The sequence below is a fragment of the Pongo pygmaeus genome, chromosome 11 (assembly GCF_028885625.2).
Source record: "Pongo pygmaeus isolate AG05252 chromosome 11, NHGRI_mPonPyg2-v2.0_pri, whole genome shotgun sequence".
Taxonomy (NCBI): Eukaryota; Metazoa; Chordata; class Mammalia; order Primates; family Hominidae; genus Pongo; species Pongo pygmaeus.
This window is the reverse complement of record NC_072384.2, coordinates 33,753,118-33,771,524: the sequence shown is the minus strand read 5'-3', so window position 1 is coordinate 33,771,524 and position 18,407 is coordinate 33,753,118. Positions and strand designations below refer to the sequence as shown.

The 18,407-nt window shown below is 49.4% G+C and overlaps 1 protein-coding gene across 1 annotated transcript in view; it reads left to right on the top strand.

Moving 5' to 3' along the window:
* Nucleotides 1-18,407, top strand: part of TMEM163 (transmembrane protein 163) — a 260,277-nt gene that overhangs the window by 240,382 nt on the left and 1,488 nt on the right. The window contains exons 6-7 of the mRNA XM_054478923.2: nt 9,149-9,260; nt 17,482-17,623. Of these exons, the coding sequence (XP_054334898.1) occupies nt 9,149-9,260; nt 17,482-17,623 (254 nt within the window). The remainder of the gene's footprint in view (nt 1-9,148; nt 9,261-17,481; nt 17,624-18,407) is intronic.

Below are 18,407 nucleotides of genomic sequence, written 5' to 3'. Positions count from 1 at the left end.
CCAATTGTTCTAGTGCCGTTAGTTGTAAAGAGTTTACATTTTCCACTGGATTGCTTTTGTGCTTTTGTCTAAAACTAAATGACTATATCTGAGAGTGGGCTAATTTCTGGGCTATTTTCTTCTGTTGATCTGTATGTCTGTCTGGCTTTATGACAGTATCACTTCTTGATTACAATAGCTTTATAATAAATCAGTTTGGAAATGACTTATTTCATAAATCAAATAAGGAAAGGCCTTGTGTAAACCTTTGAAACTTGTTCTTTTTCAAAATCACTTTGCTTATTGTAAGCCCTTTCATTTACACATAAATTTTAAAATCAACTTGTCCATTTTTATTTCTTTAAAAAAGCCTGCTGGGATTTGGCTTAGGGTGGCTTTTGCATCCAGATCAGTTTGGGGAGAACTAACATTTTAATGATAATTGAACACAGTATATCTTTCCATGTACTAAAATCTTTTAATTTATCTCCGTAATATTTTGTAGTTTTCAGTGCACAGGTCTTACATGTAAAATTTATCACTGAGTATTTTGTATTTTTATGCTACTTTAAATAGTGTTTCCAAAAACTCCATATTTCTAGCTAGTGTACAGAAATACAATTGAGTTTTACTTACTAACTTGGTATGTGGTCTTATTAAACTCTCTTATAGTTCTAATAACTATGTTTTGTGTGTGGGAGGGGTGGTAAATTAGGGTTTTCAAAATAGAAAATTACGTAGTCTGTAAATAAAAATGGTTTTACTTCTTTCTTTTCTATCTGTATACTGGCTAGTCCCTCCTAATCAGTGTCGAATAGAAGTAATGAAAGTAGATGTCCTTGCCTTTTTCCTGATCTTAGGAGTAACATTCATTTTTTTCACCATTGGTTGATATTAGTTGTAGGTTTTTCGGAGATACCATTTATCAGGTTGAGGAAATACCTTTCTATTCCTAGAGTGCTGAGAAGTCTTTGGCTTCCTTCTTTTCTCCTTCCCTTCTCCATGTGTGGGTAGTGACACATTTGACACATCAAATGCTCTTTCTGCATCTTTTGAGATGATTATATGGGCTTTTTTGTTCTGTCAATATGGGAAATTGCTTTGATTGATATTTGAATGTTTAATCGATATTGTTTCCCCAGGATAAACCCCGTTTGGTCATGTTGTATTATCCTTTTTATATATTGCTGAATTTGTGTTGCTGATACTTTGTTGAGGACTTTTAAATCTGATTCATGAGAGCTATTGGGCTGTAGTTTTCTTTTGATGCTTTTGCTTTTAGTGTCATGGTAATGCTGGCCTCAGAAATAAATTGGGAAGTGTTTCTTCTTTATCTTTTTTTCTGAAAGAGATATTTTAGAATTGGTTATTTCTCCTTTAAATGATTAAATGTTTGGCAGAATTTGCCAGTAAAAGCATTGGGGCCTGAAGTTTTGTGAGAAGGATTTTCACTACAATTTCAAGGTCTTCGGTTGATACAGGGTTCTTCAGGTTATCTACTTCTTGGATGCCCTTTGATTTGTCTATTTTTTCTAAGTTGTCAAATTTATTGGCATCAAGTTGGTTATATTTCCTTGTTATCTTCTTAATCCTGTTGGATCTGTAGTGATGTACCTTCTCTCATTCCTGATATTGGTAACATGTGTCCTCTTTTTTCTAGATGTGTCCTGGAGGTTTATCCTACCATCCTACCTTACTGATCTTTATCAAGGTCTTTGGTTTTATTGATTCTTCTCTACTGTTTATCCATTTTCTGTCTCATTGGTTTCTTTTTCTTTCTTTCTTTTTTTTTTTTTTTTTGAGACGGAGTTTCACTCTTGTTGCCCAGGCTAGAGTGCAATGGTGTGATCTTGGGTCACTGCAACCTCTGCCTCCCTGGTTCAAGTGATTCTCCTGCCTCAGCCTCTCACGTAGCTGGAATTACAGGCGTGTGGCCCCACACCCAGCTAATTTTGTATTTTTAGTAGAGACAGGGTTTCACCATGTTGGTCAGGCTGGTCTTGAACTCCTGACCTCAGGTGATCCATCTGCCTCGGACTCCCAAAGTGCTGGGATTACAGGTGTGAGCCACCGTGCCTGGTCTGTCTCATTGATTTCTGCTCATAAGTTTATTATTTCTTTGCTTCTTCTTACTTTGGGATTAATTTGATTTTCTTTTAATTTTTTCTTAAAGGCAAAGCTCAGATCATTGATATTAGGCCTTTTAAACATTTTTAAGTACATTATTTACTATAAATTTTCCTCTAAGCACTGCTTTTGCTGCATACCACTAATTTCAGTATACTGTTGTTCTACTTTATTTCACTTCAAAATATATTGTAATTTCCCTGGTGACTTATTCTTTGATTCATGAGTTTTTAAGAAGTGGGTTGTTTTATTGTTTAGTTTCCAAATACTAGAATATTCTAGATATCATCCTGTTACTGATTTCTAGTTTAATCCCATTGTCAGAGAATATGCCTTGTATGATTTCAGTTTTTTAATTGGTTGACATCTTTTTAATGGCATAGAATGTGATCTACATTAATATTACATTTAAAAAGAATGTGTGTCCTGCCTTTGTAGGGTAGATGTTCCATAAATGTCAGGCAAAGCTGGTTGATCATGTTGTTGAAGTCTTCTGTTTACTGACTTTCTGTTAGTTTGTTCTATCAGTTATGTAAAAGTGTTCTGATCTTCATCTTTAATTTTGGATTTGTCTGTTTTCATTGCTGTAATGAATGATCCATATGTGCCATCATTTGCATACATGTACAGGTATAGCAGTAAGATAAATTCACATAAGTGGGTGGCTTGCTCAAAGGGTAGATTTGTACTTTTCAGAGAAATTGTCAAATTGTTCTCTGTACAGGTTGGACCATTTTGCACTGCCACCAGAATTGTATGAGAGACTGTTTTCTCATAGCCTTGTAATATTTTTGGTTAGATAAAAAGGATCTTACTATAGTTTTGGCTTTCATTTCTTTTATGAGCATTTGAGCCTTTTTCATATGTTTAAAATTTGTTATTTTTAACTGTCTCTCACATATATCTTTGTCCATTTTCTCTTTGTTGGTCTTTTTCTTCTAGATTTCCATGAGCCCTTTCTATAGTAAGGAGATTAACCCTTTGTGATAACCCTTTTCCTAGTTTGTATTTGATCTTTCCCCTGAATATGTTTTAACTTCTGTCTTGTCAAGTATATCAATCTTTTATGGCTTTGCTACTACAAGATGTTGAAGGAGCTTGCCAGCATGGACAAAATTTATGTGGAGTTTACCTTTAATGTACATTTATACTTGGCTTTGAATGAGTGGCTAATTTCCTTAAACCTTTTTGTCATAATCTTCCATCATTCAGTGAAGATTCAACTGTGAGAAATTATAGAGACACAGTGCTGGTAACAGCAGGAACTGAATGCCTAGCAAGGAAATCGCTGTCGCTCTTTTCACGGAATCCACTGTTGAGGGACATGAGAGATGACGATGAGGCCTTAGATGAGGCAACATGGTAGAGTTTACAGCTGGGAACAATTCCAGGTCCTGCCACTGCAGAGTGACCCTGGGAAAGTCATTTAGACTCTCTCCAACTGTTTATGCATCTGTCAGATGCCCACTCTGACAGTGCTGAGAATTCAGTGGCATGATAGGTGTGGCTGCACCTTGAGAGGAGTCAGTGGTGGAACAGCCTACGCATGTTATGGTTTCTCATCATCAGCCATGTCTCCACGTCTGCTGTGGCTTCCTGAATCTCTGAAAGGAATCTTCTCAGAAACTTTCTTTTATTAAACTTAGAGACTGTCTTAGCTTGGGGTGTCAAAGACAAGTGTCGTAGACTAGGTGGCTTAAACAACAGGAATTTCTTCTTCACATTTCTAGAAACTGAAGTCCACAATGAATGTGCCAACAGAGTCAGCATCTGGTGAGGGATCCTTCCTTGGGTTACAGATGGCTGCCTTCTCACTGTGTCCTCATGTGTCCTCATGTGGCCTTTCCCTGGTGCACGTGGGTGGTGGGGAAAAAGATCTTCTGTTTTCTTATAAGGGTACTAGTCGCATTATGTGGTCCCCTTATGACCTAATCTAACCCTAATTATCTTTCAAAGGGCCCCTCTCCAAATACTATCACATTGGGGTTAGGGCTTTAACATATGAATTTTGTAGGAACACAGACATCTAGTCCATAACAGGGACTGATGTCTTTTTAAACATAGTTTTATAGGCAGAATCTCACTCTGTTTCCCAGGCTGGAGTGCAGTGGCACTATTATAGCTCACTGCAGTCTCAACCTCCTGGCCTCAAGTGATCCACTTGCTTCAGCCTTCTGAGTAGCTAGGGCTACAAGCATGTGTCACCATGCCTGGCTAATATTTATATTTTTTGTAGAGACCAGGTCTCGCTATGTTGCCCAGGCTGGTCTTGAACTCGTGGCTTCAAGTGATCTTCCCGCCTCGGCCTCCGAAAGCACTGGGATTCCAGGCATGAGCCACCATGCCCAGCCAGGTACTGATGTCTTGAGCAGGCTGCTGACTGCATCTCTGTGACATTTTGTTCATGCCAACAGTTAACGTGGCAGCCGCATGGAGAGAGGAGCACCTGCGCTGCAGGAGAGCCATCTGGGCCTGGGTAGGGTAATCACAGAGCTTTTAGGACATTGAAAGCTGGTTTTGGGAGAGGGGCTTTGGCAGGTCTGTGCCAGCCTGGATCCTCCTTGGGTTCCTCCGCAGGGTTCATCTGTTTCTGAGGCAGATCCACTCAGCAGTGGTGAGTTGCAGCCTGCAGCTTGCAGCTTTGGGTGACACTCAGAGATGGCCCCAGACTCTGTTCTCCTCGAGGGAAAGGTAGTTGCTCTCTGAGCCAGTCCTAGGAGCAAAGGGTGGCTGGTAGAAATAACCCGTGCTCAGAAAAAGCCTGTCTTTTGCATCTCGGCTTCTCTACGTTAAAAAACTTAGCTTCCCAATGTAGCATTCATTCTGTGCCGGGCCCTGTTTGACCCCATGACACATCCGTATGAAGTTTTGTTTTGTTTTGTTTTTGAGGTGGAATCTCGCTCTGTCATCCAGGCTGGAGTGCAGTGGCCGGATCTCGGCTCACTGCAAGCTCCGCCTCCCGGGTTCATGCCATTCTCCTGCCTCAGCCTCCCGAGTAGCTGGGACTACAGGCGCCCGCCACCATGCCCGGCTAATTTTTTGTATTTTTAATAGAGACGGGGTTTCACTGTGTTAGTCAGGATGGTCTCGATCTCCTGACCTCGTGATCTGCCCTCCTTGGCCTCCCAAAGTGCTGGGTTTACAGGCGTGAGCCACTGGGCCCTGCCCCGTATGAAGTTTTATGGCAGGGTTCAGGCAGGGAAGCAGACCCCTCTAAGTGATGCGGAATAGGGGTTTGTGGCAGGAGTGAGACTTTCCACATGGTGGTTGCTGGTGCCGACGTCCTGGTAAGGCGGGCCTCTGAGTGTGGTGTTGGTCTGAAGTCAGCGGCCGTGCAATCAGGAAAGAAGGCTGGGCAAGGAGGAAGGGGCAAGGACAAACTGGCTCCATGAAGATGGCCTGGACCTGTATGTGACCCTCACTGTCTCAGCCTCCATGATATTGGGCATCCTGCAGAAGAAGCTGGCGCCTTTGCCACAGAGCTATATGCACGCCTGGCTCATGACTCAGCGAAGCTGGAGCAGGGGGATGCAGCAGGAGTGGAGAATCCATGGGCTCGGTGCTGCCCAGCTCTCCCCTGGGCGAGCCCGTGGAGCCACAGAACGTGCCTGGCTGAGCTGCGGCAGCACCGGAGCCGCTTCACCTCCAGAGCCGCTTCACCTCCACCTTTCACAGCTCATGCAGATGTCTCTGGGAGTCAGCTTCAACTGGGAACCACGTAGGAAGGAAATTCTGGGCAACATAGTTCCAGCTGAGCTCTGTGCACGCAGTATATACAGCCACCGTGAGGGAGTCTGTTATTTTTTTCCACTTTATAGGTAGGACAGTGGAGGGATGGAGGGGTTAAGTGACCTGCCCAGAGTCACACAGCTAGTTAAGTGGGGCTACTGCTTCGGTGCCTTTGAAGCTGCCACCCAGTGCTTCTACTTTTTCGCCCCAGGAAGCCCACCCCAGTCCTCCAGGAGCTGGACCTGGGGGCCCTTCGGTCCATGGAGAGCGCCCCCGAGATGAAGCCTCCCAGGTACAGGAAGCTTCCGGCACAGCCCCTGGATAGACTGCGGTGGAGCTCAGTCCTGGTCTCTTGGAAGTTGAAGTTCCTTTATGTTTCACCATGCATCCTTATTTCTCAGTGACAAGCTTCCTGTGTGTCTCTTACAAGAATGCTGACCAGGCTTGGCTGGGGCTCACCGTGAGCACCCGATGCTGCTGGCAGGTGTGGGACGTTTGTGTGTGGATCATGTGTTTGGGCCACTTAACAACAAGTCGTACCTTTTATTGCCAGCTGCTGCCAGGGGCTGTAGGCATCCCACTGCCGCTTACGGGGGAGGAACTGAGATCCAAGTGTTTGTTTCCCAGTGAGCCATGGAGTTTAGACTTGAGCAGAGGCCTGCCTGGCACATGACTTCCACTGGGTCGGCCGAGCCCTGGGTCTGCAGCTCCCTTTAGGAGCTGGAGGAAGGGCCACCAAAGCCATGGGTGGCGTTTCTTGAGCTGCATCTCAGGGTGAGGCAGCACACCCCAGCCCCTGTGCCCCAGGGGCCTAGATACGGGGTAAACACAGATTTTCTCGACCTCTGGAAACTTAGGGAGGAGGGCTTTGCAAACAAAGACTGAATGGAGCCAGAGGGGATTCAGGCATGGGGTAAGCAAAGTGAGTATTCAGTCTCCAAATCTGAGGCCTCAAAGTTCTTGACTTTCCTGACAGCCTCAGTCTCCCAGCCTGTGCTTCCTGAGTCCTGGTAGCACCTGGGGCTGTTGACATGCGATTCTTTGGTCATGTGTCTTAGTCAGTTCTAGCTGTTATAACAAAACACCACAGACTGGGTGGCTCGTAAACCACAGACACTTCCATCTCACAGTTCTGGAGGCTGGGAGTCCAAGACAAGGTGCCAGCAGATTCAGTGCCTGGTGGGGGCCCTTTTCCTGGTTCATGAGATGGTGGCTTCTTCCTGTGTCCTCACATGTGGAGGGGGCAAGCCGGCACTCTGGGGCCTCTTTTATAAGGGCACTCATTCCATTCGTGAGGGCTCTGTCCTTGCAGCCTAATCACCTCCCAGAGGCCCCACCTCCTCATACCATCACCCTGGCAGTTAGGTTTCCATGTGTGAATTTTGGAGGGACACATACTCAGATTGTAGCATCGTGTTCACCTTATTTTCTGTGGGTGCTGTCTCCTGGACTTAGGCTGAGTCCTGCACAAAGAGAGCTTCCATCTGGGGCTCCTGACCCCCTCCCGCTGTGTCCCCGGCTGTGTAACCTCTGCATAGGAGGGACTGAAGAGTTGTCAAGAGGCCTGGTTTGGGACGGTCCTTACTGGTCATTTGAGGAGGTGAAACTTCAGTGAGGTGATTACTTTAAATAAGCTTTTAAATGTGAAATAATTTTAGATTAATAGAAGAGTTTTACAGATAGTACAGAGAGTTCCCATATCCCCTCCATCCAGCCTGCTCTACTGTTAACATCGCACACGGCCGCAGCAAATTAATCTCTACCGTGAGATGACGGCGCTATTCACAGAACCCTAGACTCTCTTCTCATTGTCCCCGGTTTTCCCACTGATGACCTTTTTCTGTTCCAGGATGCAGTCTGGATGCCATGTTGCTTTTAGTTGTCACATCTCCTTAAGTCTCCAGTGTGTGTGACAGTCTCTCAGTCGTTCCGCGTGTTTTGTGACCTTGACACGTGAGGAGTAGTGATCGGGTATTTTGTAGACGGTCCCTCCGTTTGGGTTTGTTTGATGTTTCGCAGTTAAAATGAGGTTATGGATTTGGGGATGGAACACCGTGGAGGTAAAGTGCCCTTCTTGTCACATCGTATCAGGGGCCACATGTTACCAACACAGCTTAATGGTGATGTGAACCTTGATCACTTGGCTAAGGTGGTGTCTGCTTGGTTTCTCCATTGGTAAGCTACTGTTTTTCCCTTTCTATACTCTGTGTTAGATTTGAGTCTGTAAGTCCAGCCCAAACTCAAGGGCAGGGGATGGGGTGGGGAGATTAATCTCCAACTCTTGGAGGATGGAGTAGCAAAGAATTTGTGAACATAGGTTGCCAAAATGACCACCGCCATTGACCCATGTTTTCGGGGAGATGCTCTTACCCTATACAGATACCCCATTTCCAGTGAAGTGGCTTTTCAAATGGCTTTGTTCAGTTTTGAACATGAAGCAGGCTGTCTCCCTCTTCCCAGGTTCTGACACGAGGTTTGTGAATTTGATTAATAAAATGCATAGGGAGAAGCCGATTTCTTTGCCTATTTATGATGCTACATCAGAGTTCTGTTGGCCGTTGCATTTTAATATTGGGAAATCTGAAGGCTGTGTCTCTTGGGGGTGACACATGGGAGCTTGAAGCAGAAGAGCTGGATGGGCCCCAATGTCAGGAGAATAGTGGTGCTTACTTATTGCATATGGGACTCACTTGTTTGCTTGTGAAGGTAAGGTAACAACTTAGAGGAAGTGTTAAGATAAGATCAGTAGCAGACAATATTTTTAGATGCTATTTTCTCTACCCATGTCTATGAACTCTCAATTGCCCTGTGTGAATTTAAGGGGAAAAAATATGGTTTTAAGTAGCTCTGGCCCTAACCGACCCTGTGGCAAATTCAGTTGGCTCTGTTGAAGGATTATTAGGCCGGTGGTGTGTTTACGTGTTCCAAAATTCTCAGTCAACTGCTTGGTGAGTTATCTGTGGAAAATTCTATATAGAAGATGCTGTTCTTAGCATTCTGACCAACTCTGTTATTGATCTATGACTGCTACTCATTTTAGCAGAATAGTGGGAAGGTAAATCTCCTACAGGAAAATAAATACATAATGGTTTTCTAAGTAAATATAAATTGGGATTATCTGTTTTTGAGCATCTTTTCCAATTTCTGGTGACACGTAACTGAGATGTGAAAGCATGCAGTATACCCCCACCTGGTGGCAGCACACCTGACTATTTGTACTTGGAACAAGGCTGTGATCTGTAAGGCAAGTGGGTTGCAGATGATCTGCTCCAGCAGGAGGTGAACTGTTGAAATCTGGAACTTTCTCTTGCAGGACGATTTCCTGTTCAGTGTCTCCATTTTAAGTGGGATTCTTTGCAGCATCCTGGCCGTGTTGAAGTTCATGCTGGGGAAGGTTCTGACCAGTAGAGCACTCATAACAGATGGTGAGTAAGGCCAGCGTGCCTAATCTCTGGGGGCTGGGCTCACAGTGGAGGAAGATGCTGTTTGGGTCTCTTTTAGTTGTTTCCCTTGCTGGAGAACTCAATAATTTGGAATCCATTTCTCACTCTCCTACCCGCCTCAAGTTGTTTAATGATTCTCAGAGCTCCCATATCAGAGCAGATATACTGTGCCCTGGGAATTTAATAAACTCTTCATAAATCACCTCCACTCTGACCTCCTAGCAGGGAGGCTTGGGGCTCCCCAGCCTCTTAATCATGAAGCACAAAGGGCTTCCTGGAGTCTTGGGTTTTATGTGCATTGCTCCCCATAAAAAGTAAATGCCTTTTCTGGATTCTATAAATGTTTCCTTTGTGAATTCTCCATGCTTGTTTTTCCTTCCAGCTAGTGGGACGCTCACCTGGAAGTTCAGATTGCAGTTACCAGGTGCCTGCTCTGGGGAAATGACCTGTGTGTTCTCTGCTTAGAATCTCAACCAGCTAGAAAAGTTTGTGTGTGTCCCTGTGGGACAGGAGGAACTTCCTTTGTGACCTTTAGGATGACAGAGAGGGGTGTGTGAGTGCAGGAAAAGTATGTTTCAGGCCCCAGACTCGCTGATATCACTGATGTGTAGACAAGAAACTTGACAAGCAGTGTCTCCTGGACATGTTGCTTTTATTTACTCCTGGGCATGTGCGGTGCCCAGGGGTCAGGTCAAGGGGCAAAAGTCTTGTGGGTTGGTGGGTGCATCTGCACAAAATAGAGCAGAAATATGTGGATTCTTTTTTAAAAAGTTTATATATATGTGTCTGTATATGTATATATGTATACACAAACATAAAAATGTTTTATATGTTATACACACGTATGTGTGTATATATATATATATATTTTTTTAAGATGGGGACTCGCCATGTTGTTGCCCAGGCTGGTCTCAAACTCCTGAGCTCAGGCAGTCCTCCCACCTTGGCCTCCCAAAGTGCTGGGATTACAGGTGTGAGCCACCGTGCCCGGGTAGATTATTTTTTTAAGAAACACTTCCTTGTCCTAAACTCTCAAGGCTCTTTTGTGTGTGAAGTGTGGAGTGCAGACGTGCATGGTGACAGTGACAGTTGTGGGGCCCTTCTCACCCACAGGACGGAGCATGGTGACATGGCATGGGCTCCTTGTCTTAGCCGATGTTGAGGGCCTGCTGGGTGCAGAGCTGGGCTTTGCACAGTGGGCAGGGGCATGGGAAGCCAAAGTGACTTTTCCACCCTGGGACGGAGCTCTGGCCCAAGAATCCATCTGCAGAGGTGGCGGGACTGTCGGCAGATGTGTCGGCAGTTCTGGGGGGTGAGGGTGGGAGTGTGGGCTGGTTGTTCTTATTGGGGAGCCAGGAGTCCCTGTACCCACCGCCTGCCCCCACTCCTCCTCCTGAGTCTGCAACACGGTCTCTTGGGAAGGCAAGAGGAGGCCCCCAGCTTTTCACCCACGGCTGCCCTCGGAAGAGCATCGCCTGTGTGCATGGATGTGCATGGGGTTCCTTTGAACAGGCCTGAAGATGTTGGGGGTTACAGGACCTGACATCCTGACTGCAAAATCCCAGACCCCAGATACTCATCAGTTGACCACTACCGGGCTGGCAGCACTGAAATTGCTTGGGGTGTTTGCTGAAAACACAGATTTCTGGGCCCACCCCGAAGACTCTGATTCCAGGGGATTGAGTTGGGGCCCCGGAACTGGTGTTCTATGCCAGCGCCCCAGTCTATGTGGTGCACACCAAGGTTTGGTGCTGCCCCTGTGCCCCAGGGGCCAAGTACAGCATCTCCCCAGGGAAGGTGGCCCCTGCTGTGTCCAGCACTCCTGCATGCCATGTGACCAGCAGCTCAGAGTCCTTCCTCAAGTCGCCCCGGCCAGCAGGGCCTGCTGTTGGTTTCTGCCCTTGTGAGATGCCACCTTGCTCCTCGGGTTGAGGAGGCCTTTAGTTCATATGAAACCAAACCTATTTTAGATGGTAAAAGCGTTTAAAATGGTGAGAGGATTGACTACCTTGACTGCCTGGGTTAAGACTGCCTCTTTCCTGTGCAGCTTTAAGCAGCGCTAAGGCCCCTCATGTGCAACAGGCAGGCAGGACCCCCTTCCCCAAGCTCCAGATGAAGCCCTGGGTTGCTGCCTCCTGCCAGGCTGGGGGAAGTCGGGATCCTGCTGCCGTTAGGTCCCGGGTTTGATGCTGTTGGAGCGTGAAGTTGCAGTAACACCAGATCAGCGGGGTTTTACACTCTGTTAGATGCTGCCCTGGCTGGGGAAACCAGCTCCGAAGCAGAGCCTCCCTTTCCAGTTTCTGCCTTATTGCTGTGAGGCATCCTGCCCTGATCCCCAGAACGTGGTTGCAACTCAGCCAAGCAACCCCTCTACTATAAATAGACTTTCTAGCACAGCCGGATCTAAAGAACTTGTAGTTCAGCCTCCTGAGAATGACACAGCATGCTGAGGCCACAGCCTGGGCTTCTGGGGTCTCTGTCACCCACTGAATTATAGGCAGCTTGCGTCAAGTTGACCCTAATATATTGTCCTGCAAGACCCGGGTTCATCTGCATGGCCTTCCCTGTCTGGGGCAGACCTGGGATTTGGGGTAGGGAGTTCACCCACTGGGATTTTTGTAGTCTGCTGCTTTGTGGTCTGCAAAATCAAATGCCTTCCTTGGCCATGGAGCTCTTCTTTCCTTAGGGATGAGTGTAGCCAGGACACGGGGTGGGTTCTGTGCTGAGAGCCGAAAGATGAGTGGGCCCTGGCCAGGGGTTTGGGTTGGGACCTCCAGCTGCCTTAGAGGTTCCTTTACATGGTTCTGAGGGCCACACTCTGGCCCAGCCCTGTAGGGATGCAGAGTGGAGGCCTGGCTGGCCTCGGCTTCCCTCAGCTGTGTGTGCTGCCCACTTGCCCCCCAATGTCTCCTCACCTGGAACAGGAGGGAAAGGCAGGAGCCCCTGGGGTAGGCAGTGTGGGTCTGAACAGCTTTGTGGGCTCCCAGTGGTGAGTCCATAGCAGGCAGCTGCTTGGCTGGTTCCCAGGCAGGCTGTCAAGTCCCTTTGGCTCGCAGATCTGTGGGATCTTTATCCACCTCACTGACCACAGTTGGGGTACAGGGAACCTCATTCGCCGGACACCTGGCTGTGGATCCAGCAGTCAGAGACCGAGCAGGAGTCCCTGGCCCCACCCTGCCCATGACCATGGGACTTGACCCCCCTCCTCGGAACACTGGCCCTGTGACTTGGTTGGTGCTGTTTCCTAACATTATAGATATTCCAGATACACGATCTCAGTCTAGGCTTCACTGTTCTGGCTTCCACCATGTTATATGGTGTACAGAGGAGAACAACAATAAGGCTGCTTTTCTAATGAAACAACTTCTGACTCTGGTTTGCGCACATGAATCCATCACACACATAAGCAGTATTTCTACCATACTTGTGAACCAGGGAGGAGGTTATTACAAGGAAAAGTGGGGGGTTTGGGTGAAAACAGTCTCACAATCAGGCGAAGAGTGGGGAAGAGCCGTCCTCCAGGCAGAGGGAGTCCGAGTGAGGAAGGGGCATGGGGGAGTCCCTTCCTTACTCGGAAGTGGGGGGACAGAGCATGGCAGGGCTTGAGGTCTAGGGTGGGATTTGGAATGTTTTGCCAAATGTTGAAACAGGTAGAGTGACATGAGTGCTGTTTTCTGCAGAGCCCTCTGGTCATTGGTGGTGGGGAGCAGAGTCGAGGGAGCTGGGAGCTGAGCAGAGGGAGGCCTGGGGAGAGGAGGGGATGGCAGCTTGGATGAGGTGAAGGAGAGGGTATGGGAAGTGGTGGGGTAGGTATAGAATGGTCAGCGTGGGGATGAATCGGCTGAGTGGGTTTAATGAGAGAAAGACAGAGCAGAGGCAATGCCCCCCACCCCTGAGCCTGTTCCCAGGGGGCCCTGTGCTCTGTGGCCCTGCGATCCCCTGCTAGGTGGGTGTGTTGCCGGCAAAACATGCAGCAGTAATTACAGCCTCCTGCTAATTGTACTATCTGGGATCTGGGCTTCTTCCATTCATTGATTAGCAGAACTAGGGAGCAATCTGTAATTATCTTCTCTCAGTTCTTTCCTCACTTTGGAAGGTGGGGGTGCAGGACGGGGTCAGGGAGCCATGGCTGTCATGAACGTTGGGGGTTCCCTGAGGCTGCCAGCCAGGCTGTGGCAGAGCCAAGCATCCCCTCTGTGGGAGAGGGCCGGCTTCCCTTCACCTGGCGGCAGCTGGGTCCCAAGCCGGAGCCAGGCTGAAGTGGGCCAGGCTGACGCTGCCAGCTCACTTGTCGCTGGGGTGTCCTTACAGCTGGGAGGCAGATCTTCAGGGAAAGGGACAGCAGAGTGTGGCCGATGGAGATGATGGGGAAATTCCAGACTTCCTCACTTCACTCTGTGCGGTGCAGTGAATCTTGTCTGATCTGGTTTGTGGCTTTGGATGTATTGTCATCATGGGTTTGTTGCTATTGGGGCTGGGCTGAAGCTTGCTTTGTACGAGGGTAATGTGATTTTGTACAACAAACACATACTACAAATCAGAGGAAGAGCACGAGAGGGCACCGGGGGAGCGCTCTGGATGAGGGGCACAGCTTCACTCCTACAGGAACAGCTGGGGCAAATCTGGAAGCCTCTCTGAAACAGGGGCCTCTGCTCTCTTCTGCTCACATCCAATTCTCAAATACCCCATCTATGACGATCTTTCAGGCACACGAGAAACTTTTAAATTAGAATATTCTGCATACAATGAATGTGTTTAACTACACAGATCCTGATCCAGTTGGCAAAGCCAGACTGGTGGAGCTCTAATCAGGATGGCCTCAGCCATCATTTTGTGCCATTGTATGCTCCTAAACTGATAACATTTCTGCGTTAGAGCAGATCTGTGGTTGCAAATGTGGCGACAGGACCAAGCTCGTGGGGCTGGCACTGCAGAGGGGAGAGATGGCAGGTCCTGCCTGCTGCGCTGGTGGGGGCTAGGGGCTCAGGGCTCTTCATGTGGAATCACGGATTGGGAAGGCCCTGACATTCGGAGCAAAGTGGCAGGTGGCCACGGACTTGGTCCCTAGTCCCTGTGTGCTTGTTCCAGCATCCTCAGGCAGACTCTCAAGAAGTGAAGCTGAAATGAGTCAGGCTCTGTCATCGCAAAAGGTGAGCCGAGCCGGGCAAGGCAGAGTCTCCTCCTAGAAGAAGCAGCAAACAGGTGACCCTGCCACCAGCCTCTCAGCTGTGGGGCGTCGGGGAGCACCTGGCGGACCTGCTGTCAGGAATGGCAAGCTGGGCCGGCCTTGGTGCTGGCTGGCAGAGCGGGTGACTTGGTGGAGCTGAGTGGACATCTAGTGGCTGTCTGGGGAACCTCACGCTTTTGCCTCTTCACCTTCTCCTGGGGTGACTGTCTGCGGGAGCCAGGCAGGGGTGGCGCTCAGGCTGGGCCTGTGCCTGCCTGCCTACTTCCTCCTTCGTGTGGTCACTTGTTAATGCAGCGGTCATTTGCACCCCTGATGAATGCCAGGCCCTGTCCTGGGACTTCGAATACTGCAAGGAGAGACAAAGTTCCTGTCCTTAAGCTTAGGTTTCCAGTGAGAGGAGGGGGGCAGTTAAAATGGCAAAGCTCACCTTTGAAACAGGTAGGGTGACATGAGTGCTGTTTTCTGCAGAGCCCTCTGGTCATTGGTGGTGGGGAGCAGAGTCGAGGGAGCTGGGAGCTGAGCAGAGGGAGGCCTGGGGAGAGGAGGGGATGGCAGCTTAGATGGGGTGAAGGAGAGGGTATGGGAAGTGGTGGGGTAGGTATAGAATGGTCAGCGTGGGGATGAATCGGCTGAGTGGGTTTAATGAGAGAAAGACAGAGCAGAGGCAATGCCCCCCACCCCCGAGCCTGTTCCCACGGGGCCCTGTGCTCTGTGGCCCTGCGATCCCCTGCTAGGTGGGTGTGTTGCCGGCTGGAGGCAGGAGGGAGTGGTGGGGGGAGGGGAGGAAGTTTAGGGGCTGAGGGTTGAGGACAGGGCTGAGAAGGAGGCCCTGGGTGATGGTGACAAGCTCAGTGGCCCTGTGGGGAGGGCAGGGTGGCTGTCGCAGGGTTGTGTGGCTGGATGTGAGGGGTCTGTGGGATTTGAGCCCGTGACGGGGGCTTTCCTGCGGGAGAGTCTGGCTGCTGCTCACTGACAGAGGGTCCCTCTGGCTGTGGCGGGGTACAGGGACGGCCACAGGTGGCCGGGACAGAGCAGGGATCAGCGGGGAGAGTGAGAATGAGTTGGGAGGGTAACATCTGGCAAGGGGCTTGAGGGGCAGGTTGGTGGTGTAAGGGAAGACAGGCTCCTAGAATCTTGGCCTCTGCAGCTGGTGGCCCCATCTACGGAGCATGCAGCGGAGGGCGAGGCGGCGCTCAGGGCTTTGTCATGGCTGTGGTCAGTCTGAGATGCTTCCATGGGGAGTCTGTGCCTGAGGTCAAAGGTTAGGACAAAAGCTGGGAATTGAGGGGAGCAGGGCTTATGGATTGGCAGAGGGCCAGCTCAGAGGACAGAGCCTGGGACACTCAGGTGGGGATGCAGGGGAGGACCCAGCAAAGGGGACAGGAGGATCCTCAGGGGGGTGTGAGGCTAGGGATGTGACCCCCACCGAAAAGGGGCCTGTCACCACTGCAGGTAGCAGAATGAGGATGACTTTGACTTTGGGAAGGGCTGGGGGAGGAGGGAACCCGGGCAGAAGGGAGGTGTGAGTGTGGAGGCAGCAGGCAGACTCTTCTGTGGGTTTTGTGAAGGCCAGTAGGAAATGGGGGAGGCGTGGGGTCCAAGAAGAGTTCACTGGGGATGGGAAGGTGGGTTAATCCCAGTAGGAACGATCCAGTCCAATCTGGGAAGGAGAGAGGGAGGAGCATCGTAAGAACCAGCCCTTGTTCCTGGGAAGGAGGGAGGGAGGAACATCGTAAGAACCAGCCCTTGTTCTTGTTACAGGAACAGTTACAGGTGGGTGGTGGATGTGGTGTGGGGAATATGAGGTAGCCTCGACCAAACCTAGGTGTCTTGAGCACAGGGGAGAGAAGGGCGTGCCGCCAAGTGCGTCGCAGGGCACAGGCCAGTCCCTGGGGTGCCCTTGCAGGTCCGCAGTTCATCTTCCATTCCTGCGAGCGGCCACTGCATCCCTGCCTTGGATCCTGAGTAGATTTGCTCAGGTCACCCCTGCCTGGCAATCTTCATCTGCCCCAGGGGAAGCCGGGCCTGGTGTGGGAGGTTACGGTCCTGCACAAACCTACCGGCAAGTCCTCCTTGGGCAGCGTGGACCTGGAGCTTCTCTTGGGGCCACAAGTGTGTTGGAGCAGGGGAGGAACTGGTGTCCTTCGCGGGGAGACCCTAGAAGCTACCTTAAGCCATTCCCTTCCCGTGTGGCCTTTGACAGCTCTGGTAAAGTAGAAGTATCACATGTAAGCTGGGAGCCCCAGTGGGCTGCTGTGTGAAAGGAGATGGCAGTCGCTATCTAGTAGCTCCAGTTCTGTTTTTATGGCTATTTCTCCAACCATGTAGCCAATACTTTGCAAAAAAACTTAGCATAATAGACTTTACATTTCTCTTCTGGAGAGAAAGGAAAAATCCTCAGGTTACTTAGAGGAGACTCAGGAGGGAAAGGATGCAGGTTGGGGTAGAATCCCAGCCCTTCTCAATCTGGATAACCTCCATCAATGTATTTAACCTCATTCTTAGTTTTCTCATCGGAAAACAGGGATGATGATGATAATGTGACGCCACAGGATTGAGAAGGTTTATAGGTAACTGCACATCCTGAACACCCAACTCGGAATCTGGCCCAGCAGACACTCAGATATGAGTCCCCAAGTATTTGAATGTCTACTGTGAGCCTGGAACTGTCCTGGGGACTGTGGACTCAACAGAAAACCACACCCCTGCCTCTAGGAGGTTTGCGTTCTAGCAGGCACGGGCGAGACCAGCTATAAACCACATATGGCGTCAGTTCCCAGAAGAGAAATAAAGCAGGTACAGGATGATGGTGGGGGTGATGGCTCTATTCTGGGAGGTATCTGGTGACATTTGAGCAGAGACTTGATGGGCCCAGGTGGTGGCTATCACTCGTGAGAGTTTTGGGCACCGTTCCTTCCAGCACATGCTCCAGTTATGTGAGGCAGGACTGGCATTTGGGTGATTTTCTTGGATTGCTTGGCACTGCCATCTAGCCTCTCTCCACTTCCTTTGCAGGGTTTAACTCCCTCGTGGGCGGCGTGATGGGCTTCTCCATTCTTCTGAGCGCGGAAGTGTTCAAGCATGACTCGGCGGTCTGGTACCTGGACGGCAGCATAGGCGTTCTGATCGGCCTCACCATATTTGCCTATGGGGTCAAGTAGGTTCTTGTGCTTTCCTGTTTGCTTTCCTGGCAGCTAGGAGTGTCCCTTTTCCACCGTCTTCCCCAGTCAGGAAATGACAGGCTTCTGAAGGTCACATTTTGTACCTGTGCCCCTCCTGAGCCTGACTAGTGTCAGGTGACTGGAAAAGCACCCAGCAGGGGTCAGATACCCTTGGGGCTGGCACAGAAGTGAGGCAGGGACAAGAGAAATCAGGCCTTTAAGCCACAAAGGCACTCCTTGACTTCCGTCTGATGCCTTTAGGACCCTTCGTGTCCTGACATCTATGCTCCTTCCTCTCTGACAGTCTTCATGATGCCCCAGGGAAGCACCTTTGTGTGGTTTCCTCACAAGTGGAGCCCCTCCTGCCACAAATGGGGGATGCAACAGTGTGCTGGCCAGAGGCCACATCCCTCACCTTAGAGAACTTCTTGGAAAAGGGGACTAGTCAGTGCAGAAAGGCCGTGCTGGCATCACTGACAGACTTCAGCACCCAGGCTGGAGCTGGCCTTTCAGAGAACCATTTCTAAAGGGTGCTGTGCTTTTAAATGTTAAAATGCTTCCATTGCTCAAGGAAAGGTAGGATGGCTATCATCAAAAAGAGGGACAACTGCCAGCGTCGGTGAGGACGTGGCGCAAGTGGAACCCTCATCCATGGCTGTGGGAATGGACGATGGTGCTGCCATGGACGCGGAGTTACCATTTGCCCCAGCACTTCCAATCCTTGGTATACACTGCAGGAGGATGGAAACAAACCTCCACACCAAAAGTTGTCCATGAAAT